At 40.8% G+C, this 27,528-nt stretch overlaps 1 protein-coding gene across 3 annotated transcripts in view; it reads left to right on the plus strand.

Moving 5' to 3' along the window:
• Positions 1 to 27,294, plus strand: part of PANK2 (pantothenate kinase 2) — a 33,389-nt gene extending 6,095 nt beyond the window's left edge. Inside the window, exons 2-7 of one of the 3 annotated variants that reach the window (XM_036417870.2) lie at positions 4,409 to 4,761; positions 10,531 to 10,781; positions 14,326 to 14,502; positions 18,754 to 18,877; positions 20,475 to 20,600; positions 22,216 to 27,294. In XM_036417870.2, coding sequence (XP_036273763.1) covers positions 4,409 to 4,761; positions 10,531 to 10,781; positions 14,326 to 14,502; positions 18,754 to 18,877; positions 20,475 to 20,600; positions 22,216 to 22,266 — 1,082 coding nt within the window. In that variant the 3' untranslated portion in view covers positions 22,267 to 27,294. The remainder of the gene's footprint in view (positions 1 to 4,408; positions 4,762 to 10,530; positions 10,782 to 14,325; positions 14,503 to 18,753; positions 18,878 to 20,474; positions 20,601 to 22,215) is intronic. The other 2 variants (XM_036417871.2, XM_045574427.1) reach the window with 2 other exon arrangements.
• The last annotated feature ends 234 nt before the right edge of the window (positions 27,295 to 27,528 follow it).

Here is a 27,528-nt window from a genome sequence, read left to right on the forward strand (position 1 = left end):
CCAACTGATGTGTCTGTCTCACACCCATGTTTTTTTCTCTCTCCTCCTCCCTTCCAGTCTCTAAAAATAAGTGGAGAAAATAACCTTGGAAGAAGATTTAACAACAATAAAAAGTACTTAAAAACATTTTGAAAGGAAAGACAATAAACAAGATAGTAGACTGTAGGCTGTTGGAGAGGACCTTATTAAGTAGAAAGAATGACTATCTTGTCATTTAAAAGATCAGCGATGTTCCTTGGGGTTAAGTTTATAACTTAGCATTTTTTAGGTTCATAACTTGGGGAATCTTTATGTCTAGGTACTTTTCTTAGTTTATTTCAGTGAAAATGACTAGGATGTGAAAATCCCCTTTTTAAAATAATGGCGTAAGTTTTGTTGTTTAAAACGGGAAGTCATTGCCTTGGCTGGTGTGGTGTGGCACAGCTGGTTGAGCATCCTCCCCTGTAACAAAAGGTCTCCGGTTAGATTCCTGGTTGGGGCACCTGCCCGGGTTTCTGGCTCAATTCCCAGTTGGTGGCATATAAGAGGCTGCCAATTGATATTTTTCTCTTTCCCTCTCTCACTAAAAAAACAACAAAAAAACCCAACAACAACAACAAAAACATTTAAAAGTGAATGTCATCTTGCAGTTTTTAGTTGTCTATTAGGTTTTGTGTGTTTGTATTTTCTAAATGTAACATTTATTATTGAGCCTGCTGATTTTATAGCACAGTATTTTGTGTGTTTTTTTTCTTCAGTTTTTTAAGGTATTACATGTGTACCATTGTCCCCCACCTTACTCCGATACATGCCCTCACCCCCCAGCGTTTTGCGTCTATTGGTTATACTTATATTCATGCATACAAGTCCTTCAGTTGATCTCTTATCTCCCCCACCCCTCCCTAACCTTCCCGCTATAATTTGACAGTCTGTTTGATGCTTTACTGACTCTGTATCTATCTACTTGTTCAACAGTTTATAATGTTCTTTATAATTCATAAATGAGTGAGATCATGTTGTATTTTTCTTTCATGACTGACTTATTTCACTTGGCATAATGTTCTCCAATTTCATCCAGGTTGCTGCAAATGGTAAGAATTCCTTCTTTTTATGGCAGCATAGTATTCCATTGTGTAGATGTACCATAGTTTTCTGATCCACTCATCTGCAGACAGGCATGTAGGCTGTTTCCAAATCTTAGCTGTTGTAAATTGTGCTGCTATGAACATAGGGGTGCATATATCCTTTCTGATTGGTGTTTCTAGTTTCTTGGGATGTATTCCTAGAGGTCGGATCACTGGATCAAATGAGAGCTCCATTTTTAGTTTTTTGAGGAAACTCCATATTGTTCTCCACAGTGGCTGCACCAGTCTGCATTCCCACCAGCAGTGCACGAGGGTTCCTTTTTCTCTACCTCCTTGCCAGCACTGTTGTTTGTTTGTTGATTTGTCTCCTCAGCCCACCAGGGCACCTGCCTCTGGAGTCCCCCAGTCCCCTCAGCCCCTCCAGCTGCCCTGGGCCAGATAGAGGCTGCCCAGAAGATCCTAAAGGTTTTCATGGAAACCATTAGGGACTGATGGTTTTTTATTGTTTTGTTTTGGTATTATATCTTTGCAGTGCTTTTGATTTCTGTGTTTCCCACCTAATTTTAAGCCACATTTTGTACTGTTTTTCTAGCTAATCCGTTGCTTCAGTTTACATTTTAAACTTACTATTCTAAAGTTGTATATAAACTTATTTGGATAATCTGTTATGTATTCTTTCATCTTTTTGTGGTGTTGATTTCCCTTTTGGTGATTCTAGTTTGTAAAGTGTTATCTCTGTTGTGAGGATTGCTATTTTCCTGTCAGAGGATGCAGTATCTGTTTACCAGTCTGTCAGATTGGACTGTAGGGGAGAGATGGGACATATGGCCAGAATTGGACACCTATTTTTTTCTGGGTAATAGATGCGGTCTTAAATCTTGGGCTCAAGTGCCTGTGCTCATTGCCTCTGTTGGCTGGAAGAAGGGGGAGAAGAGGAGTGGTTCTCAGTAGAGGGAAGTGGCTAGCCTGTCCAGTTGTGCCACATTTCCCCACCAGGTCACTCATGGCTGCACCAGAGCTCCTGTTTTCCCATGACAGTCACCCCATCTATAGCTTGGGTGGAACACCCCATGGTCTCCACACCTTCATAGCTGCTGCCAATTATTATAGCATTCCTCTGTTTTAAAAAAAAATATGTATTTCAATTGATTTTAGAGAGAAGAAAGGGGAGGGATAGAGAGAGAGATAGAAATATCAATATCAATATCAATTGGCTGCTTCCTGCATGTCCTCTGCTGGGGATTGAGATTGCAACCTGGGTATGAGCCCTGCCAGGGAATCGAACCTGGACCTTCTGGTTTATGGGTTGACGTTCATCCACTGAGCCACACAGCATTCCTCTTTTGAGGTTTCTAGGCAGTTATTGCCTTTATCAACATAGTTCTGATAGTATCACTTCTTGTTTCCAGAATTATTTTAGAAAAAAATTTATCAATAAGTCTATACCTTTAATTATGCCTGGGGTTTAAAGTGGGAAGGGAAGTCATGTATTAGGTCTAGTAATAATTAATGTCGTTTTCTAATACTTTTTTAAAATCGAATTTATTTAAACAATACAATAAAATTTAATCAACAATATAGTTGCCGTTGTTTTCTACTACTTGTGCCCAACGCTCAGAAAGCATTTTAATCCCTCTGTTGTAAAATTCTTGTGATTTTGATGCAAAAAATTCGGTCAATGCATTTTTGAGGCATTCTTCATTATTAAATTTTTTTCCAAGAAGAAAGTTTTGCAAAGAACGAAACAAATGGTAATCGGAAGGGGCAATATCAGGAGAATATGCAGGTTGAGGGAGAACTTCCCATTCCAACTGGTGCAGTTTTTCAGCAGTGATTCTTGCAGTATGCGGTTGTGCGTTATCGTGGTGAAGAATTACGCCCTTCCGATTAATCAGCGTGGGTTCTTTTTCTCTTAAAGCTTGGGCTAACCTTTCCAATTGGGCACTATACACTGCACTTGTAATGGTTTGGTTAGATGGTAAAAGTTCATAATGAAGAATTCCTTTAAAATTCCACCAAACACACAACATCACTTTTTTCACATGCAAGTCAGGTTTTGGCGTGGGCTGCGGAGCCTCATTTTTGTCCAACCATTGAGGCCACCTTTTCAAATTAACATACAGTACCCATTCTTCATCTCCAGTAACAATTTGCTCTAAAAACGGCAAACGGTTTTGACGAGAGGAGCGAACTGCAAATTGTGACTCTTTGATTACGGTTGTTGTCAGTCAACTCATGAGGAACCCATTTTCCAAACTTTTGGACTTTGCCAAGTGCACGCAATTGATTGGAAATTGTTTTTTGTGGACAATTTAAAGTTGTCGCAAGCTCTTGTTGGGTAATTTGAGGATTTTGCACCAAAAGAGCTTGAAGAGCTTCTTGATCAAAATTGGACACACGGCCTCGACCACTCTTGTCATCTAATGAAAAATTTCTCAAACCAACGCTGGCATTTTCTGGCGCTAACTGCATCTTGACCAAGAGCACTACAGATATTTTTTGCAGCCTCACTTGCTTTTCTTCCTAATTGGAACTCGTAAAGCATGCAGTGCCGAATATGCTCTTCATCCGCCATCTTTTTAGCCCTAGTTTTGCAACAACAACCAAACCAAACACAAACTTTTTCAAGCAAAACTTGTTAATTGCACTTCACACGTTCTGTAGATACCACGTGTTTGAAGGTTATGTCAATACAAGTCAACACCAAGCAAGATTTTAAATGTTAAAAACGACATTAATTATTACTAGACCCAATATATCTGCAGTCCATCTTGATCTCTGAAGGCCATTGTTTGTGGACAGTTTTTTTTTTTTGTAACATTAATTTTGAAACATCTGTTTCACTGAAGTCCATTGAAACCTCTTACGGACATTAGGTTTTGAAAGAAATTGAACACGGAGCTTATTAGTTGGAGTACTAAACCAGAGCTCTGAAAACTTCTAACATTTCTATTTCTTCTCTAAGACACGGGGAAGGATGAAGATTTTTATTCTCAATCTTTTTAAAATTTTTATTTTTTTATTTTATTGATTTCAGAGAAGAATGGAGAGGGAAATAGAAACATCAGTGATGGGAGAGAATCATTGATCAACAGCCTCCTGCATGCCCCCACCAGGAACTAAGTCTGCAACCTGGGCATGTGTCCCGACCAGGAATTGAATTGTGACCTCCTGCTCCATAGGTTGCCTCTCAACCACTGAGCCACACTGGCCAGGCCCCCCAAAGCCTTTTTGTTTATATATTTCTGGGAAACCTCAGGGTATGAAATAAGTTTCTAATCTAATAAGTATAAATTTAGTTTTTATGAAAAAGTTGTTCTGACTTTTTTTTCTTCCCCATTTAGTTTTTCCATGGTTTGGCTTGGATATTGGTGGAACCCTAGTCAAGCTGGTTTATTTTGAACCCAAAGACATCACTGCTGAAGAAGAGGAGGCGGAAGTGGAAAGTCTTAAAAGCATTCGGAAGTACCTGACCTCCAATGTGGCTTATGGGTCCACGGGCATTCGGGACGTGCACCTGGAGCTGAAGGACCTGACTCTGTGTGGACGCAAAGGCAATCTGCACTTTATACGCTTTCCCACTCATGACATGCCTGCTTTTATTCAAATGGGCAGAGATAAAAACTTCTCAAGTCTCCACACTGTCTTTTGTGCCACTGGAGGTGGAGCGTACAAATTTGAGCAGGATTTTCTCACAGTATGCATTTTTTTAGCTTATATACAATTTATGGGAATCTGATTGTTTAAAATAATACCAGTAGCAAGGGGTGGAATCATTTCCATCTCTAATGGGACGTGAATATTCTTTTCAAATTAAGATTAAATATAAATTAGTGATAGGAGTTAGTAATCTAGAGATTTTGTTGTATAGTTTACTTTTTGCACAATTCAGATGAAATGATGAGAATCAGAACTACTAAAAACATAGCCTTTTTATTTTTTACTATAAAAAATAGTGACACTGATAAGCAGAGTAGGTGATTAAATAGGAGGAACAACATCATTAAATCTTTATCTTTTTTTTTAAGATCTTTTTAATTTTTAGAGAGAGAGGAAGGGAGAAGGAGAGAGAGAAAGAAACATCGGCTGCTTCCTGCACACCCCCTTCTGGGAATTGAGCTCGCAACCTGGCCATGTGCCCTCACCAGGCATTGAACTGGCAACCTTTCAGTGCATGGAATGACACCCAACCAACTGAACCACACCAGCAAGACAAGGTCATTAAATCTTGAACATTGAGCCTTATTGGCGTGGCCCAGTGGTTGAGCATCAACCTATGAACCTGGAGGTTGTAGGCTAGATCCCCAGTAGTGGGTGTGCAGGAGGCAGCTGACCTCCCTCCCTCCCAACCTCCCTCACTCCCTCGGAAATCAGTAAAAATAAAAAAGTAAAAACTTGAATACTGAGATTGAAAAATAATTTAAAAAAAATAATGTCATAAAATGGTTTGCAATCTCTTTTTCCTCTACTTTTCTTGTCCCCTTAATTGTTTCTTGGTAAGTTTACTTCAAAAAGCAAAAAACCCAGGAATTTACAAAAAAGAACAAAAAAAGCAAAAAGCCAAGGAACTCTGTTTCAAAGTGGTGATTTTCAGGTCTCAAAACTGGTTGGAGATGGTTTACGGCATAGCCTTCTCTTTCTCCACATATGCCTTCTGCTGTGGTCTGTGCAGCACACTTGTTAACAGGAATCTCTGGACACTAGGGGAGTGGCATTGGGCACCTGATTTTGTTTTCATTCAGTGAACACTTATGTGCAAAACCTTGGGGCTAGGTCCTTTGAAAGTGGATGTGGTTGTAGGTAAGAGATTTGATAACTGAACTGACCAAGACTCTGATCAAAATATCTTCAGTGACCATGTTTTTAATGCCACCAATGAGAATATTCTAGAGATTCTGCCTTTATTTATGTCAGTGTACATTTCTTTTTCCCCTCTGTGTGTCACTGTATGATTTATGACCTTGTTTTCTTTCTTTGTCCTCTCTCTTCTGACTTTCTCCCATAACTGATCATATCATATAGAATTGAATTTAAAAAATGAATTTTTGAACAGGGTTTTATATTCTTTGTTTGAATTTCCCTTGGTTGTTGGTTTTTAGTGGTTTCTTTTTAACCTGTGAGTAGGGGAAAGTAGCAGGAGGAGAGAAGGTTCTCCTTTGTGGAAGGATGATAATGGATGGGTAAAGGAGGAAACATCTATTTCAGGACCCTGCAGCGATGCTCTTTGTAACATATTTGAAAACCGTTCAGGCTATTAACCAGAGATTCAGTTGTATGGTAACTCCAAGGAGAATGTGCAAAGTAGATTTTATTGTTTGTTAATCCTCACCTGAGTATATTTTTTCCATTGTTTTTTATTTTTTTTAAATATATATTTTATTGATTTTGTACAGAGAGGAAGGGAGAGAGAGAGAGAGAGAGAGAGCTAGAAACATCGATGAGAGAGTGTCATCGATCAGCTGCCTCTTGCACACCCCCTACTGGGGATCTGCCCGCAACCAAGGTACATGCCCTTGACCGGAATCGAACCCGGGACCCTTCAGTCCCCAAGCCGACGCTCTATCCATTGAGCCAAACCAGTCCCGGCATTTTTTCCATTGTTTTTTAAAGAGAGTGGAAGGAGGGAAGGGAGAAAGAGAGAGAAACCTTAATGTGAAAGACACACATCAATTGGTTGCCTCCCACATGTGTCCCAACCAAGGCTGGGGATAGAACCTGTAATCCAGGAAAGTGCCCTTAATGGGGAAATGAACCTGTGACCCTTTAGTTCATGGGCTGATGCTCTAAAATAGGGGTGTCGAACTCAATCAGAGAAGGGGCCAAAATCTAAAATCCAGCCTAAATTGCGGGCCGAATGGTTTACTGAACAGTCATAAACTGTCATTGTGATGGAAACGCAGCGGAGTGCAGTGATGACAGCGCGGTGCGGGCCACATTGCAAGGCCTGGCGGGACGGATTTGGCCCGCGGGCCTTGTGTTTGACACATGTGCTCTAAAACCACTGAGCAATATTGGCCAGGGCAAGTAGATTTTAGATGTTAGGAATTTCTTAAGCTGTTGTGGTTTCTCATTTGTATGTACTAGCACTGTCCTTGAGAAGTATGAAAATGAAATGCTTACAATATTCTTTTGTACATTAGACCCGACTAATCCTAATATATAAAAACACTGGGTCCATCACGACTGGAGGCTCGACCAACCGGAAGTCAGTCCTGCAGTCAGTGCTGGGTCGCCACGGCAACCCAGCACTGACTGCTGAGGGGACTGTGAATCAGGCTTGGAGAGAGGCCTGAAGAGAGAACCAGGGTCTGATCTCTAGCCTCTGTGGCAGCTGTTGATCAGCACTTAACTCTCTCTTTCTCTCTGGGCCTGCCAGCAGCCACAACTGTCTAGGAGAAAGCTGTACACTCACAGCTTTTACTCTGATGCCAGACAATTCACTTTCCCCCTATGTCTCTCATGCCTTTTAAGCTGCTGCCCTCATACTGGAGCTTAGAGGAGTGAGTCCAAGGAAGTCCCATGCATGGACCTTTTAGGAGGAACTGCCTGGGACTCTGGCAGCCCTCTACTTCCCTCATCCTCAATCCCCGCTGGTTTTTACAGCCTGAAGCTATGGGGACTTACCTTCCTTGTACTAAAACTTAGGGCTGGAGAAATGGTGTGGGACTGGGATCCCTTGCTCCTTGGGGGCTAGGGGAGGAGATAGAGGCTCTGCAGTGGAGATGGCTGTCCCAGTTTTTATCTGTTACACATGGGTGCATGACCAGCCAGTTCTCTCTGGCTTCTTTATTCCCTAGTTGTATGACTTCCATTCTGTCTGATTTCAGGTAGTTCTGAATGATGGTTGCTCTGTAGTTTAGTTGTAATTTTGATAAGCTTGTGGGAGGAGATGAGTACTGCATTTACCTACACCACTATCTTGACAGGTTGTCAAAGCTTAATCTGGAGTAGTTTTAAAATATTGAATTTACCCTTTAAAAAAAAAGTGAGTCAGATTTCCTCACATTGAGTTTGCATGTTGGTGCAAATCTTACATTTAGTAACTTTAGTTAATGAAATGACTTATACATTGTTATCTATTTATCAATTAGGCTGGGATTCATTAGGAATAATACCACAGTGGGATACTTCAGGATTCTAATAGGTCACCAGTGTAAAATGACAGTGCAAGCCCAGTTGGTATGGCTTAGTTTGCTGAATGTCTTCCCATGCGCCAGGAGATCACTAATTTGATTTCCAGGCAGGGCATATGCCTGGGATTCAGGCTTGATCCCCAGTAGGGATTGTGCATGAAGCAGTGGATGGATGTTTCTCTCTCTCTCTCCCTCTCCTTTCATCTGTCTGAAATCAATAAAAACAGTTAAAAAAAAAAAAAAAAAAAAAAAAAAAAAAGGACTTACCTAAGAAATAAAGATGCTAGAGCTTGAGATTCAATTGTTAGGAAGTCGATATTTAAATTTGTCTTGACAGGAAGGTCTTGAGCAGATGAAATAAAGATAGTGATGAACAATTCAAGGCCCTGGGTTTGGTTAGAGGAGTACCTTAATACATATTTTTTCCTTTTAATCTTCACCTGGGTATATGCTTACTGATTGTATTTACTTTTTAAAAATGTGTCTTTATTGTGTTTGTTTAAAAATAATATGTATTCGTATTGATTTTAGTGAGGAAGGGAGAGGGAGGGAGGGAGAGAAATATCAATGATGAGAGAGAATCACTGATTGGATGTCTCCTGTATGCCACATACTGGGTATGTGCCCTGACCAGTAATCAAATCGTGACCTGTTTCAAAGGTTGACGCTCAACCACTGGGGCCATGCAGACTGAACCTCTTTATGGATTTTAGAGAAAGAGAGAGGAAGTGGGGGAGAGAAATAACATTGAGCCCTAGCTGGTTTGGCTCAATGAATAGAACATTGGCCTGTGGACTGAAGGGTCCCGGGTTTGATTCTGGTTAAGAGTATGTACTCGGGTGTAGGCTCCCAGCCCTGGTCAGGGGCATGTGGGAGGCAACCAATCAATGTGTCTCTCACATCAGTGTTTGTCTCTCTCCCTTCCACTCTTTCTAAAAAATTAATGGGAGAAATATCCTCGAGTGAGGATTAAAAAAACCCACATTGATCGGCTGCCTCCTGTATACACTCCATCTGGGAACTGAACCTGCAACCTGGGCCTGTGCCCTGACTAGGAATCCAACCGCTGGTCTTCTGTTGACATTCAACCTACTGAGCTATACACACTGACTAGGGCTGCGATTGATTATATAGAGAGGAAAGGAGGGAGAGAGAGAAAAATATTGATGTGAGAGAGAAGCATCCATTGGTTGCCTCCAAGGAATCAACCCCACAAACTAGGTATCATGCCCTGATCAGGAATTGAACCCATAACCGTTTTTAAAAAATATATATTTTATTGATTTTTTACAGAGAGGAAAGGAGAGAGATAGAGAGCTAGAAACGTCGATGAGAGAGAAACATTGAACAGCTGCCTCTTGCACACCCCCTACCAGGGATGTACCCACAACCAATGTACATGCCCTTGACCAGAATTGAACCTGGGACCTTTCAGTCCGCAGACCGACGCTCTACCACTGAGCCAAACTGGCTTCGGCCATAACCTTTTTTTTTTTTTTTTTTTTTTTTTTTAACATATACTTTTAAATTGATTTCAGAGAGGAGAGGGAGAAAGAGATAGAAACATCAATGATGAAAGAGAATCATTGATCGGCTGCTTCCTGCAAGCCCCACATTGGGGATTGAGCCCACAATCTGGGCATGTGCCCTGACTGGGAATCATACTGTGACCTCCTGGTTCATAGGTCGATGCTCAACCATTGAGCCATGCCAGGTGTACTTAATAATTTATTTATTTATTATTTAAGTGAAACGAAGTTGTTAGTAAAGATTTAAATTCTGATTCTGTTAAAATTTCCCTGTCCTTCAGAGTCTGTAACTCATTTACATAGTGATAAATCTTACTTTCTAATTGGCGACTTGGAGCCTTTTGGCTTTAGGTTATTGATAATAAAGTGTGGCTTACTTTGTTACTGCTCCATAGCTTTGAAGATGGTCTTTTGGAAGGCAGGTGTCTCCTGCCAAGTGTCACCAGGTACTTGCATCACTTAGATTTTTGGGGGTGCCTGCTTTCTGATAGGGCTGTGACTTGGCTATGTTCCTGCTTCATGCCTGTGAGCAGACATCTTGTTTTCTGCTTGGGTGTGGGCACATTGCTCCAGCTCCTGCAGTGGTTTGCAGGTAGAGTGTATTTGGTCTGTGGGAGCAGGAGTCTGGTCGTATCAGTCCATCCCTGTTTGTTGTCTCCAGATATGTTCTGTAAAGCATGCACAAATATTACACATCCTTGAGAGTTTTTGTGATTAGTTTAATATAGATGGGATGCCTTATTAAATGGAGTTTTTATTTGTTTGGCTTGCTAAAAAGCCTGAAAACATTTTATTTTATTACAGATAGGTGATCTTCAGCTTCGCAAACTTGATGAACTAGATTGCTTAATAAATGGAATTTTATACATTGATTCAGTTGGATTCAATGGACGGTCACAGTGTTATTACTTTGAAAACCCTGCTGATCCTGAAAGTCAGAAGTTGCCGTTTGATTTGAAAAATCCATACCCTCTGCTTCTGGTGAACATTGGCTCTGGAGTTAGCATCTTAGCAGTATATTCCAAAAATAATTACAAGCGCGTCACCGGAACCAGGTAGGTCTTTTATATTCTTGATATCGTGGCTTAACACTTGAGTTTTTAGGTATTGCATGTAATACACCTTTAAGAATCTGTTAAAATTATGTAAAACATAAAACTTTTTCTGGGATTATGCAAACAAATGTTATTTTTCTTTGAAAATTCTGATTTCATGACCTACTTTTCTTTAATCTGTATTGCTCCATGTTTCTTAAAATGTCTCATCAGCAGATTCATAAACCCTTGGTCCCCACCCTCAGATAGTGTATGGTGTGCATATACCATAAAGTAAGCAAAGCTCAATGGAGTCTATAAAGAGAAGGCAAAGCAAGATCCTAGATTTTGCACAAGTGCTCGGGTGCGCGGCCTGAGGATGACATAAGATTTAGGAGTTGAGATATTGAGCAATAGAAAAATGATTGGGGGAGGGTGGTCTGAAAATGGAGAATTAGGTGGCAGATGAGAAAGGAATGCGCTTTAAGGATCAGAGATCACTTGAAGAAAAACTAGGAGGTGGGAATGGGTAAACAAGGTTTTTTAACTGGTATAAGTTAAGGAATGAAAGGAATAATTTCTTTTTGGAAAACACATTCATGGAAGAATTCTCATTGGGTTAGGGGGTTGATGAGCCAGGGTGATAAGATACTTGAATTGGAAAAACAAAAGATGCTTGAGTGAGGATGGCTTAGGGCATGCACTTGAAGAGAGAAAGGGAGGAGGCACCATCGTGGTCCTAGGTGCAATGGGCTGATATACACTGAGTGGCCAGGCTGGCCAGACCCCACCCATGCACGAATTCATGCACCAGGCCTCATGTGTGTGTGTAATATATATATATATATATATATATATATATCTATCTATCTATCTATCTATCTATCTATCTATCTATCTATCTATCTATCTCACACACACACACACACACACACACATTGCACACACTGAGTGGCCAGATTATTATGCATTCAGAGATCATAATAATCAGGCCACTCAATGTATACTAGGTGTAGCAGTTAATGCAGATTTTTTTCAATAGATGGAGTTACACATATGTTGATATATATACCATTTGATATGTATGCTATTTTGTTGACTACAAGCTTTAAAACTTCATATGTCAAATTTGCTGAAAGTGTCAACATATTTTTACACTTAAAAATATAAAAATATTGAATTTCGTGCCAAAAAAGCATTTGCAGAAAGTTTTAATTTATTATTATTATTATTATTATTACTTTTTTTTTAAATCAGGCACTTTTATTTATTTATTTTAAATATATTTTATTGATTTTTGTACAGAGAGGAAGGGAGAGAGATAGAGAGTTAGAAACATCAATGAGAGAGAGTCATCGATCAGCTGCCTCTTGCACCCCCCCACTGGGGATATGCCTGCAACCAAGGTACATGTCCTTGACCCTTCAGCCCCCAAGCCGACGCTCTATCCACTGAGCCAAACCGGTCCTGGCTCATTATTATTTAAAAAAAAAAATATTTTTTATTGATTTTCTTACAGAGAGGAAGGGAGAGAGATAGAGAGCTAGAAACATCGATGAGAGAGAAACATCTACCAGCTGCCTCTTGCACACCCCCTACCGGGGATGTGCCTGCAACCAATGTACATGCCCTTGACCGGAATCGAACCTGGGACCTTTCAGTCCACAGACCGACGCTCTATGGCTGAGCCAAACTGGTTTTGGCTAATTCATTATTTTGAAGAAAAAGTTATTTTATACTTTGGGAAGTTTATGGTGAACATGCTCCATCTCAAGATACTTGTGAACGCTAGTTTAAACGCTTTAAAAGCGATGATTTTGACGTGAAAGAACGTCCAGGTCAACCGAAATAGTTTGAAGACCAACAATTACAAGCATTATTGCATGAAGATGTATGTCAGACTCAAAAACAACTTGCAGAAAGATTAAACATTGCTCAGCAAACAATTTCCAATCATTTACAAACAATGGGAAAGATTTTAAAGGAAGGAAAATGGGTGCTACATCAACTGAAAGAAAGACAAATGGAAAACTGAAAAGTCATCAGTAAAATGTTGCTTCAGTAGTACGAAAGAAAGTCTTTTTTGCATCGAATTGTGACTGGCAATGAAAAGTGGATTAATTTTGAGAATCCCAAATGCACAAAATCATGGGTTGATCCAGATCAACCGTCTACATCGACTGCAAGGCTAAATTGCTTCAGAAAGAAGACAATGCTCTGAGTTTAGTGGGATGAGGAGGTGTGGTGTAGTATGAGCTTCTAAAACCAGATGAAATTGTTAATACTGATTGCTACTGACAACAAATAATCAATTTGAACCATGCTTTGATCGTGAAATGACCAGAATGTGCCAGAAGACACAGCAAAGTAATTTTATTTCATCATGACGCACCATCACACACTTCAAAACCATTTAGCTCTAGCCGGCTTGGCTCAGTGGTTAAGAGTATCTGCCTGCGGACTGAAAGGTCCTAGGTTCGATTCCCGTCAAGGGTATGTGCCTGAGTTGCAGGTTCCATCTCCAGTAGGGAATGTACAGGAGGCAGCTGATCAGTGATTCTCATTATTGATGTTTCTATCTCTCCCTCTCCTCTCTCTGAAATCAATTGTAAAAAAAAAAAAAAATATATATATATATATATATATATATATATATATATTTATATATATATATATATATTTTTTTTTTTTTTTTTAAGAGAAAGACGTGTTAAAAGATCTTGCCTGGAAAGTATTAACCCACATGCTGTATTCACCAGACCTTGCTCCTTCAGATTACAACTTGTTCCGATCGATGGCACACACACTTTCTGAGCAGTATTTCAAAACGTATGAAGAAGTAGAAAATTGGATCTCTGAATAGTTTGGCTCAAAATAAGAAAAGTTCTATTGGGCGGGTATCCACAAATTACCTGAAAGATGGGGAAATGTGTAGCTAGCGATGGACATTACTTTGAATAAAGTTTTGATGTTTCTCTTGAAATTATTGTATTTTCTTTGATTACAAAAATATGCCATTATTAACCAGTACACCTAGTACTTGAGGTTTCTCGAACTTAGCAGACGCCCAGATTGAACTGGAGACATGGGTGGAGAGGTGGGCCCTGTATTTTGCCATGTTGCTTGTTGGTGCACACGAATGCATACCTTCAAGGTGTTTATTAGGGACCTGTTTTTATCTTTCCACAGACTTGTTTCTCACTGGTGTCTTCTGCACGATTGGTTTGAGGCAAGAGTAGATTGACATGTGAATATGATTTTATAGTTCATAAATACTACCTTCCTATTTAAAAAAATGTTATTTTAGCCGAAACCCGTTTGGCTCAGTGGTAGAGCATCGGTCTGCGGACTGAAAGGTCCCAGGTTCGATTCCGGTCAAGGGCATGTACGTTGGCTGCGGGTACATCCCCAGTGGGGGATGTGCAAGAGGCGGCTGGTCGATGTTTCTCTCTCATCAACATTTCTGGCTCTCTATCTCTCTTCCTTCCTCTCTGTAAAAAATCAATAAAATATTTTTAAAAAAATTAAAAAAATGTTATTTTAAATTATTTGCTTTTAATCACAGTCTTGGAGGAGGAACCTTTTTTGGTCTCTGCTGTCTGCTTACTGGATGCACTACTTTTGAAGAAGCTCTTGACATGGCATCTCGTGGGGATAGCACCAAAGTGGACAAACTAGTCCGGGACATTTACGGAGGGGACTATGAGAGGTTTGGACTGCCAGGCTGGACTGTGGCTTCCAGGTAAGGGGACATGTGTTCTCTAAGGGATACAGAAATGAAATATTAAATATTGGGTGTCCTTTCCAGTGTAGCTCACTCACTCAGTTGGTTGGAATGTCATCTATACACCAAAAGGTGGCAGGTTTGATTCTTGCTAGGGCACATACCCAGATTGCGGGTTCCATCCCTGGTTAGGGCACACAGGGGAGCCAATCCACTGATGTTCCTCTCTCACATTGATGCTTCTCTCTCTCTGTCTCTTTCTCTCTCTCCCTCAAATAAAAAAAGAAATTAGGTATGTCTTTTTCCTTTTAAGCAGCTTTACATATTATAAAGTCACCTGTTAAATGTGTCCAATTTATTGATTTCTAGTATATTTACAGATGTACAGTAATCACCATAATCCAATTTCAGAACATTTTTATCACCCCAGAAAAAAACCCTGTATTCACTAGCTGTAACTCCACATTTCCCTACCCCACAGTCCCTCATAAACACTAATCTATTTTCTCTCTCTAGTATTGCCTATTCTGAACACTTCATGTAAACAATATCATACAATGTGTGATTTTTGTGACTGACTTATTTAGCTTAATGTTTTCAAGATTCATCCATGTTGTAGCACGAATCAGTATTTGTTTTTATTGATGGATAATATTTCATTGTATGGATATATGACATTTATATATAGGTTGATAAACATTTGAGTTATTTAAACTTTTTGGTTATTATGAATAATGCTGCTAGGAACATTCATGTACAAGCCGGTGTGGACATATTCTGAATTCTCTTGGGAATATACCTAGGACTGGAATTGCTGGATCATGTGATAACTCCTGTGTTTAATCTTTTGAGGAACTGCCAGACAGTTTTCCACAGTGCCTGCACCATTTTACAACCCTACCTGTAATATAGAAGAATTTAAATTTCTCTACATTCTTGGTGATCCACTTCTTGTTGTCTTTTTGGTTTAAATGGCCTTAATAGGTGTCAAGTGATCTATCCTGGTTTTGATTTGTATTTCCCTAAGGATGACTACAGATGTTGAACATCTGTCTATTCATGTACTTATTGACTATTTGTCTACTTATGGAGAAATGTCTGTTCAAGTCTTTAGCTCCTTTTGTAGTTGAATTATTTGTCTTTTATTATTGAGTTGTAAGAATTCTTATATATTCTAGAAACAAGTACCTTATCAAATACAATTTTGTATTCGCAAATTTGTAATTTGCAAATATTTTTTCCCATTCAGTTAGTTGTCTTCACTTCCTCGATGGTGTCCTTTACAGTAGTGGTTTTCAACCTTTTTAATTCTGCGACCCTTTACTATAGAGTTCCTCATGTTGTGGTGACCACCAACCATAAAGTTATTTTCATTGCTACTTCATAACTGTAATTTTGCTACTGTTAATGAATCGTAATGTAAATATCTGTGTTTTTCAATGGCCATGGTCTTGGGCTCTACAGCTGTGATTCTCAACCTGTGGATTGTGACCCACAGGTTGAGAACTGCTAGCAGGATTACCTGCACCTTCTCCAATCTGGGATCCCTCTTACAATCCAGGACTGCTGGTTCCCAACTGCTCTCCTGCCTGCCTTCCTGATTGCCCCTAACCACTTCTGCCTGCCAGCCTGATCACCCCCTGACACTCCCCTGCCAGCATGTTTGTCCCTATCTGCCCTCTCCTACACGCCTGGTCTTCCCCATCTTCTCTCCCCTGCAGGCCTGCGTCCCCCCCGCAACTGCCCTTCCCTGCAGGCCCAGTTGCCCCCAACTTCCCTCCTCTGCTGACCTGGTCACTCCTAATTGCCCTCCCTTGCTGGCCTGATAGCCTACAACTGTCTTCTCTTGCAGGCCTGGTCCCTCCCAACTGCCCTCTTCTGCTGGCCATCTTGTGGCATCCATCTTTTTTAAAAAAAATATATATTTTATTGATTTTCCACAGAGAGGAAGGAAGAGGGATAGAGTGCTAGAAATGTTGATGAGTGAGAAACATCGACCAGCTGCCTCCTGCACACCCCCTGCCGGGGATGTGCCTGATACCAATGTACATGCCCTTGACCGGAATCGAACCTGGGACCTTTCAGTCCGCAGACCGACGCTCTATACACTGAGCCAAACCGGTTTCGGCATTGTGGCATCCATCTTAATGTCCACATGGGGGCAGGATCTTTGACCACATGAGGGCAGCCATGTTGTGTGTTGGGGTGATTGTCAATTTGCATATTACTCTTATTACGATATATATATCCTAATAAGAGTAATAATTAAACATATTTTTTATTGATTTCAGAGAGGGAGAGGGAGAGAGAAAGAAACATGTCCCCTCCTGGGGGGTAGGAGCCGGTTGAGCCCTCAACCCCGGTATGTGCCCTTGGCCGGAATCGAACTGGGGACCCTTTATTCTGCAGGCTGACACACAACCCACTGAGCCAAACTGGGGCCAGGGCTAAAAAAAAACCAAAACATTTTTACTGATTTCACAGAGGGAGGGAGAGAGAGAGAGAAATATCATTAATCAGCTGCCTCCTGCATGCCTCACGCTGGAGATCGAGCCCTCAACTTGGGCATGAGCTCTGACTGGGGTTCAAACTGTGACCTCCTGGCTCACAGGTCGATACTCAACCACTGAATCACACTGGCTAGGTGAGTTTTATAGTTTGAACCCTTACGTTTAGTTCTGTGATCCATTTTGAATTACTTTTTGTATATGGTATGAGGTGGTGGTCCAAATTCATTCCTGTGTGTATGGATGTACAGTTGTCCCAGCACTATTTGTTGAATAGACTATTCTTTCTCCATTGACTTCTCTTGGCTCCTTTGTTGAAAATAGTTGTTCTTAAATGTATAGTTTATTTCTGAACTCAGTTATGTTCCATTGATGTTTATCATTATGCCTTGATTACTATAGCTTTGTATTGTTTTTTTTTTGAAAAATATATTTTATTGATTTTTTACAGAGAGAAAGAGAGAGAGAGAGAGAGATAGTTAGAAACATCGATGAGAGAGAATCATCAATCAGCTGCCTCTTGCACACCCCCTACTGGGGATGTGCCCACAACCAAGGTACATGCCCTTGACTGGAATCGAACCTGGGACCTTTCAGTCCACAAGCCGACGCTCTTATCCACTGAGCCAAACCGGTTTCGGCTGTATTAAGTTTGAAATTGGGAAGTGTGAGTCCTCCAATATTTTTAAAAGACTGTTTTGGTTCATCTGGGCCCTTCAACTTTTTGTCTGAATTTTAGGATCAGCTTGTCAATATCTGCAAAAAAGGACAGCTAGGATTTTGGTAGGGACTGTATTGAATCTGTAGATCATTTTGGAGAACACTGGATTGTAGCTTGACTGTAGTCTTCTGATTTAAGAAGATGGCATGTCTTTCTGCTTAGTTAGGTATTTGCTTTCTTTCACCATTGTTTTTGTATTATAGTTTTCAGGGTATATATAAGTGTTATACTTTTGTTAAACATATCTCTCAGTATTTTGTTCTCTTTGATGCTATTGTAAGTTGAATTGCTTTATTTTATATTTTGATTGTTTGGAAATAAAATTTTTGTGTGTGCATTGGGGCACATGGGTTTTAATGCTAGAAAAGGCAGTCATATACACATGTTTGTTTACTAATTTTAGGTACTTTGTAAATGCTGTAGATTCCATTTTCTGTGTTTGCAGCATTTGCTTGTTGGTAATTACTTCATTTTCTGACTCATCGGGCTTATTTTCTGGTCACAGCTATTAATGTAGCAGTTGTGCAGGTCAGGTACTTTAAAGCTCTTGACCTAGAGAAATCTGAAACTGTTAGTTTACTCTGGGACTGGTTGGCTATAGTTTGCTTTGCTAGGATAAAGCAGTTTACCAGATTTGAATGTGACCCTTTAACTGAATGGAACAGATGGGCAGTTGGGAGGAATTGCTACTAGAGGTATCTTTCTGGAACTTGCTCTGGTTGCAGAAGGAGTAATGGTGCCTTACAGTGCATCTGATGAGACCTAACAATATGTGCATATCTGGTATCAAAGCTCGATATGTTTCAGTGGAAACCACAGGGAAAGCCATTTGCTCATTCAGAATGCTTGAGGGTTCTCTTTGAAGTGGCATTTCTCTTTGATCCAGATGCTCCTTTATTTCTTTATTTCTGAATTGAAAAGTTAGAAGTTTTGAGGAACATTGTTCTAAAAGTCACTTTTATCTTAGTAAAGTAACATTCACATTCTGTTGGGCTGTGTTGCCTTTAGTTTATCAAAGGGATTTTTTTCGCCCCCAAACAGCTTTGGAAACATGATGAGCAAGGAGAAGCGAGAGGCTGCCAGTAAAGAGGACCTCGCCAGAGCAACTTTGATCACCATCACCAACAACATTGGCTCGATAGCAAGAATGTGTGCCCTTAATGAAGTAAGGGGACATGAATTTCTTTAGTTGCTCTGACAACATCCTAAGTGTGCCCCACCACGTATACAACATTTGTTTTGCCCGAATGGGCCTACTTGTAGTCATATGTGGTGGAGTTCGTTTCATTGGAGAAGTTAAAACTCTTCACATGTAGACTAATCTTAATTGATGATCCCCCCCCCCCCCCCCTTACTGAACATAAACACTGCTACAGTTAGAAGGTAGGAGGGTAGCCAGTATGCCAGATGGTGGGGGGGCTATCATTGGGTGGTGGTGAGGGATAGTGATGCTGAGTCTAGACTCCATGCTCATTGTGGAGCTCTAGAATCCCTGGGGAGGAATCCAGAGGAAGTCATTGAAGCTGGGAGAAGATGGAGCAGGCCAAGCACTGCCCACCCTGCTCCGCCTCCACCGCAGCAGAGCTGTCTTCGTGCTTTCAGCTTCTTTACAGTGCTGCCTTGTAGCATCCAGGTCAAGCAGCATTGTACAGGGCTATGAAAGAACCAAGAATGGCCTTCCCTTGGGGATGCAGCTGGTGCAGCTTTACAGCTTGTCCCCATTTATACATCTTTGTTGAACATTATTCTTTTAAACAGATAAGATAGACATGTGGCTTAAAAAGGAAATCTTAAAAGGTACAAAAGAATTGTTTTATTTTTAATTAAAAGATACTGTATCAGCGTCAAGTAATTAAAAAAAATCTTCATTTGACTATGTTAACACTATTTTCTTTATTGCATGTTCCCTTTCTGTGCTTATGTATTTAAGATTCTAAGATTATTTATTTAAGATTTTAAGATTATGTATTTAAGATTTTAGTTGAGTGCATACCAATTTCTAATTTTTATATAAATATAAATTTCATGGCTGTATAATTTGATTGCTTTTTATATAAGTCATTGGCATTTGGTTGCTTGCCAATGACAGCTCTGTGGTAAAGCATTTTAAATGTGAAAATTTTCCTTGGTTGAATTTTATTCTTGATAAGGGACTTACTCAGGAGCGAGATTTTCATCTAAAGACTATGACTGTGTTATAAATCTTGATAGGTATTGCCAAGGTGTTTTATTTGCACTAGGACTGTACCAATTTAGATAATTTTTGGCAATAAATAAATGGTTCAGTTTTACTACAACTTGACTAATACTGGGGGTAGAATTTCAGTTAGTTGTTTTGCTAATTTATAGGTCTAAATTTTTTATCACTAGTGAGGTTGACTTGATTTTCTGTTATATTTATTGTATAATCTTGCCTATTTGTGTCATTTTCCTTCTTTGAATTGGGTCTTTATTTATTTATTTATTTATTTTTTACTTATCTGTATGAAACTTTAATAGGAATTATTGTTTGTCATATTTAATACACACGTTTTTCCTATCTGTTTTCTTGTGATATTTTCTGGCATGCTTTGAAGTGGGTCCAGAGTTGTGTGGGCATTAAATTAAGTAGTCCTGAATCAATTGGATCAAATATAAAGGCTTTTTTTAAAAATCAGAAGTCAATTTGCTTCTAAAAATTATGCACATGGTCTGTTTGGAGTAGTTTTTAAGAGAGACTGAAATTAAGATGAAAACTAATTGCTTTCTTTTGATGTGCTCAGAATATTAACCAGGTGGTATTTGTTGGAAATTTCTTGAGAATTAATACAATCGCCATGCGGCTTTTGGCATATGCTTTGGATTATTGGTCCAAGGGACAGTTGAAAGCACTTTTTTCGGAACATGAGGTAAGCAGACTTATTTCCTGCAATATGTTACAAGGGCAATCAGTTCACATTGTGTTGTAATTTGAAGTAAAGGTAAAATAATACTTCATATTTTTGTAATTATATGATATTGAGTTTAACTTTGATTGTAGTACTTAAAAGCTCTTTATTATCCATTTCAATGCAAGGTAGATTTTTGGTTCATTTCATTGTGAGCTTCAGCAATATTAAAGAAGTCTTAAAAAAAATATATATATATATATCAATATATAGTATTGATTTCAGAGATGAAGGGAGAGGGAGAGAGAGAAATAGAAACATCAATGATGAGAGAATAATTGGTTGGCTGCCTTCTGCATGCACCCACCAGGAATCGAGCCCGCAACCCGGGCATGTCCCCTTGACTGGAATCGAACAAAAGTGCCCAATTTTCCCATATCAGAAGCTTAAAGTTCAAGACATCTAACTTATTTATTACTTCTAATGTTATATTAATAAATCAGTGCTGAGTTTTTTATACCTTTTACATTTGCTTTTTGTGAACTTTTACTTGTTTTGTTTCATATTAGAATAAAAGTCATACATTGACTTTTATTTAACATGACTTTTCTCCTGAATTTCTATCTCTTATTGAACCTTTTCCTAGGTAAAACCTGAAAATTAATTTATTTTTTATGTTTTTAATCCTTGCCCAAGAATGTTTGTTACTGATTTTAGAGAAAAAGGAAAAGAGAGAGAGCATTGATGTGAGAAACATTGATTTGTCTCTTCCTGATGTGCCCTGACCGGGGATCGAACTTGCAGTCTTTTTGGTGTTTGGGATGAAGCTCCAACCAACTGAGCCACCTGGCTAGGGAGGAGATTAATTTCTTAGGGTAACTTTGTAAAAAATGTTTTAACTTCTATCTTATATATTCAGTTATAATATGAGCCCCTTATGAAATTTTGATTTTTATATTTTATTGCTTGCTGATTTAATTTTCTTCTCTGCTTAGCATCGCTGGTCCATTTGTCTGTTTTCTTTTTTTAAATATATTTTATTGATTTTTTTACAGAGGAAGAGAGAGGGATACATCAATGAGAGAGAAACATCAACCAGCTGCCTCCTGCACACCCCCTACCGGGGATGTGCCCGCAACCAATGTACATGCCCTTGACCGGAATCAAACCTGGGACCTTTCAGTCTGCAGACCGAGGCTCTATCCACTGAGCCAAACCGGTTTCGGCTGTTTTCTATTTGCATTCAGGCTTCTGACTCTAGTGTTGATTTCTGCACATATGGAACTTAGATTATTTTAGGCCCTCTGAAGTCTTGAAATACAATTGACCCTTGAACAATGTGAGTTTGAACTATGCAGATCCATGGATAGGTGCATCTTTTTTCAGTAAATACAGTGGCCTTTTGTACCCATTGGTTTTGCATTCATGGATTTATTAAACTGTGAATCAAAACCAGTATTTCTAAATTACCAAGCATGGGTAAAAAATATTTGGTTCAGCAAATAGGTGCTCAGAAAACGGGTGTCAGGAATTAAGGGCAGTGTTGGCTTTAACACCAGTAATCATATTTATGGTAATTTAAATGATTCTAAGGAGAATTGCTCTTATTTTTTTGTGTGTGTGTTATTTTCTTCAGGGTTATTTTGGAGCCGTTGGAGCACTCCTTGAGCTGTTGAAGATCCCCTGATCCATTACCTGGGGAGGGGGTTCCTGGAACCTTCCACAATGGGATCTGTGAACTTTTCTTTTTTTTTCAAGAGACTTAATTAATTTTCTGATTGTGTATTACCTGAATCAAAGCAAGAAAGGACAAATGGATTTTTTTTAAGTCATCAAGACAAACCCTTAAAAATTCAGCCTAAACTAGTAACCAGTAAGGAATGATATATATGTATATGTGTGTATATATACAGTGTGTATATATATATATAAAGTGGACCATGTTCATGGCAGTGAGGATCGGCTGTAATGCCTGCTATATATTTTTGAAACTCATTGTCACTCACGAGCCACTTAAGAGGAGAGCTGTTCCGTGTTCAGCATACTGTGTTTTAGATCCTGTTGAACTTGCTAAATGTAAGGAAAGCTACTATGTGTTATATAATCTAATCACAATTTTGACAGTATGGCCTTGGAGATCATCTCCTGTACATTAACTCCAGTGTGCATTTAGCCTTTGTGTGAACATATTGAAAAATGTTTTATTTCAAGGTTCTGCAATCTTAATTGGGCAGGTTAGTTCAATACCTGTAACTTGGATAATTAAGAACTTTTAGAAGGACAATTATAGGTTACTTTTCACCATAAATCCTAGGAAGGTCTCTTTGGAAAGACAGGATTTCTTCCGTGGACAGAATTTTCTTGAGTGTTGGGCTGATGGAAGTAAGCTACTACAAAAGATATAATTTGGAAAACTAAAACTAGACAAAAAGGACTTTTTTTTTTCTTCCCCAGGAAACTGGGGAGAGAATCTGGTTACTACTTTTAGGCTAGTAGAAATCAAGGAATTGAGGTGTCCATTAATTCATGGGTGCAGTTGGGGTTCTTCCCACCTTTCTCACCCACCACTGGTCTTGGCACTTAGCAGCCCCCAGGCGCAGTCCTGATTTCTCTGGTAGGCTGGCTCAAAAGGCTGCTTGAGAGACAGGTTTTGAGAGCTGAGTATTGATATAGATTGACTGGACCTTTTTTTTTTCTGCTGTGCAGAATAATTTTTAAAAACCTTCCCCTTAGAGATTGAGCTATGTTTGTGTCTTATTTTGTGTCTTATTTGGTACCTGCATCGCTGTTGAAGGCAGTAAAGATCTGTATAAATGGCTTTGAACTAGAAAGAAACTCCAAGGCTCTGGGGCCGCCTTGCGCTTTCCTCCCTGTGGTTTTAGGCCAGGAAGCTGGCCTGGAGGGTTCTGGGAGGGAAAGTTCGAAGGAAGGGTGCAGAGGGCGGGGTTGGGTCATTGAGGGAGGAGTTGCTTGGGCTGGTGCTCCTCCCTGGTCGACTGGGATCCTGCGGCCTCCCGTGTTGGCCGCGTGGGGGCAGCAGAGGCCCGTGCCCATGGTTTGTGAGGGCATGATCATTTCTCCGATGCTGCCCACTTGCGCAAGGAAGGTTCTGTCACCCGTGGGTTGTGGGTGCTGCTTCCTGATGCAGGCCGCAGAGCTGGAGGGACACTGCAGGGCGAAGAAATTGTAGCCCTTGGGTGGCGTTTGGCTCTTCCTCTGCTGTCCCATGTAGCACTTCCTGAGCCCCTACCCCTTACAACCCAACCTGTCCTCTGTCCTCTGTCGCTTCCAGATACCCACTTGGTGGCTCCACTTTTCCCTCACAGCCACCAACGACAGTGCTGCCACTCCTTCGCTGGTACCATAGTCGTGTTTCTCGGGCCCCTCTTGTCCCAAACTGCCTCTGCTTACTTGGGCGGAGAAGGTAGAGAAGGGGAGGGAGCTTGAGCCATTTCTAGTGGAGACCCAGGCCCCACCTCCTGTGCTGTGGGGCCTGCCTGTGTTTTAGAAGCTGTGCCAGTGCTTTACATGGGTTGTTTCATGCAGCTGTTGTGATCTCCACAATTCAGCAGAAAAGCAAACCCGCCTGAGGTCACACAGGTAGAGTCCCCTCTCCTTTTTTGCATTTGCCTTCTACCTCAGAGAGCCCAGTTGCCACTCACTTTGTGGGTGGTTCTTAGCTCACACTGGTACACCATGAGAGGGCTCTTGATAGTTCCATTGAGTCTTGTTACTAAATCTAACAGACATTTTATGTTCTCACTTTCCTCAGTTCTAACACAGTGCATTTCTTGCTTTTCCTTCTGCCTTCCAGGCCCCTTTGTCTGTGCCAACTTGAGAACAACAGTTTGACATTGCCGGCTTCAGGCACAGTCCTGATTCCCCTAAGCAGTCCTCAGCACTCACCGTGTCTCTGACTTCCAATCTACTGTGCCCAGCACCTCCTCTGAGCTCCAGTTCTAAGGCAGTAACTGCCTTCCCTTCATTCTACTTGTCTATCTCCAAGGCCATCTCTACACAGAAGTATCCACACCCTTTCCCCTGAAACCACCCCCTCCATGGTCTTCACTCCTTCCAGCTTGAGGTGCACGTAAACTCAATCTCCACTCGCCATTGCCACCACCCTACTTTAAACCACTGCCATCTTATCTCGGCAGTGTCCTTCGCAATCTGCCCTCCAGATGGTAGCCTGAGGGCCCCACTCCACACTAGAGGCCTAAACGAAATGGCAGCAAATGGCCCGGTGGGGACAGATGGGTGGTTAGAGGGTTGAGCATTGGGATGTGATGAAGGATATGGGGAGGAAGTTTCTATGAGGGCATACCCTTGTTGTTATTGGGGAGCCTTGGTTTTGAGCTGCAATTGATACCAAATAGCAACTGGATATTTGGGTTGTAGATAACATACCTAAGAATGATAGTGTATGTAGGTAGGCAAACTGTAGGTGGGAATTTAGTGAATACCAGGATAGAGTGAGAATAACAGTTGATGGGCAGAGAAAGTAAAGGCTGCAAAGAAAACTGAAGCGAGGTCAGGGGGCACTGCTAGGGGTCTGTTGCTCAGGAGACGGGAGAGGAGCCATCCAGACACCTGCATTAAGGATTAAGAGGAGTCCCAGAGATGGCCTTGAGAGGAACAGTTTCCCTAAAGCTATGGGGCAGAAGCCGATCGATCTAAGTCCTAGTGAGGGTTGGTAAGGAGAAATGGCAGCTACCACAGGGAACTTTGGACCAAGAGATTTTTTTTCTTTTCTTTTCCTAATAGAAGTTATTTGCAGGTCGGGGGGTCGTGAGAGGTGTGAGGAATGGCCTAGTTCTGACACTTTACTCCCGAGACTAGTGCCTGTATTTCAGAAACTACCTATATTTCGGAAACTAGCTGAGCCTGTGGCAGGTGAGGCCTTGGCTTCTCTGCTTTCTTCCTCCTGTGACCTAGTGCTTCCTCATGTCACTCTGACCTTCACTCCACACCGTGGGGGGACAGACCAGAAGCTCCTTCACCACTGTCACCTTCTGCTGTGCCCTACTCACCTTTCCCACTCCTGCTATGCAAGCTTAAGTGGGGCGTGAGTGTCCATAAGTGGGTCCATGATAAACATTAAGTAGGTTTCAAAATTTGCTCTTTATTTACATTTAAGTCAATTACATGCATGTTTTATTTTTTAAACGAGTAATTAGCAAAAAAATGCATTAAAACTTTAAAATAGCAATTAAATATACAAAAATATAGCTTACAAAAAACTGCGAATGTTTAAAAATATTCTGCTGCAGAATTCTTAGTGTACAAACACGTCTATGAAACCTGAGGCTCAGCATTTCATAAACTTTTTATTGAGGGAGTTACATAATACCTAGTGAGTGAACCTCAATGGGCTATACTACATGCCTAAACTTCCTTCCTTCCTGGCAGCGATCTGTTATCAGATGACAGTGATCAGGAACACTATCTTGGAAGACGGTGTCATCAGGAGGGACTTTTAACACTGGTCCCATCCGCCTTTTTGTCGGAACCTGGGAGGGAAGGAGCAGACGGATGGTGTGCAGCTGGCCCAAGGCGCTGATCCACCAGGCTTGTGCTGGCACAGGGAGCTACATCAAAGTACAGACAAATCCCTTGATAATGGCAGGGCTCCCTTTCTGAGCACATGCCCCAGAGTGGGCAGGGTGCCCTTCTTGTCCCGATAGCCACGGAAGTGAGCCCTGGATTGGTCAGCAAAGAATGCTGATGTTTGGTCTAAAATGGAGAAAACTATTTGCATCTTGAAACAAGTGGGCTCTAAACAACTGGAAAACTGACCAGTCATTCTATGTTCTTGATACTCTCAAATGGAAGCACATTAGTCTTAATCTACTTAAAAAACCATGGCCCAGCATGTCCCACTTGTCAACTGCAAATTTCACCTAAATTTATACACTGTTAATTTAGACCTGTCCTTTACTCAAATTCTTATCAGCTAACATGAAAGACACTAGCCCGGGGCCAGAGATTCATCACATGACCGAAGGGTGGAGGTTCCCGGCAATTCCTTTTCGAGTTTCAGGTCGGGGGCCCCAAAGCACTTTGAATCCTGGGAAACTCGGTGGCAGAACACTGGGGAGGTGGGTGAGGACCCATGGCTGCCTAAAGGAAGCGGCTTCAATATCCATATTTTCTATGGGCAAAAAGGAACTACATTTTTTAAAGAAAAGGTTACTGGTGGGGAAATGTCATTGAGTGGAAAGTATTGGGCTAGAAAACTCAGGGAAGCATTTTTTAGAGTGGGGAGGAAAAGGAGCCTGACCCATGTACCTGAACATCTTTGATTGACTAAGATTGACCACGTACTTGTTCAGCAACATCTGAGACATTTGCCTCACAAGATAGAAAGGTGCCTCAGCCTTCAGTTTCTGCTGCTGCTTGAACTCCTGCCCCAAAAATGGGTGTTCGCCTAAGAAAGCGGGAGTTAACAGACATCGCTGCTGCACTCTGGATTCCCTTGCAAGTGGCCAAGATGGTATGGGGCAGCTTGTCCAGGCGGCTGCTGCAAAATTGCTGGGCCTGCACTGCTACAGCTCTTATGTGTCCTGTCACAGATCAGAAAGTCTAGAAACTATCTGTGCTCCTGTCATCTGGACGTCTGTGGTAGGAGTCAAGGAGGGACTGCAGTTTCTGATTTGTATAGAAAATAATTCCACTGTGCTGCAATCAATAATAAAAATGCCATTTTCAAAAGGAATGTGATTGTAAAAGGATCATCCCCCGTTCTTGGCTCACCTTCTACAGATATTCTGACTTCTGGTACAGCTCTTCCATATGAATAGGAATGTTCCTGAATATAGTATCACATGAGCAAAGGAGAACCCCCCCCCCCCCCATATACACTTGTGTGCACTTGTATATACACACATGACCTCGGGAGGCTACATAAGGAACAAAACTAGGTGCTCAAGGGGTGAGAAGCTGGGCTTGC

The sequence above is a fragment of the Pipistrellus kuhlii genome, unplaced genomic scaffold (assembly GCF_014108245.1).
Source record: "Pipistrellus kuhlii isolate mPipKuh1 unplaced genomic scaffold, mPipKuh1.p scaffold_m20_p_6, whole genome shotgun sequence".
In the NCBI taxonomy this organism is placed as follows: domain Eukaryota; kingdom Metazoa; phylum Chordata; class Mammalia; order Chiroptera; family Vespertilionidae; genus Pipistrellus; species Pipistrellus kuhlii.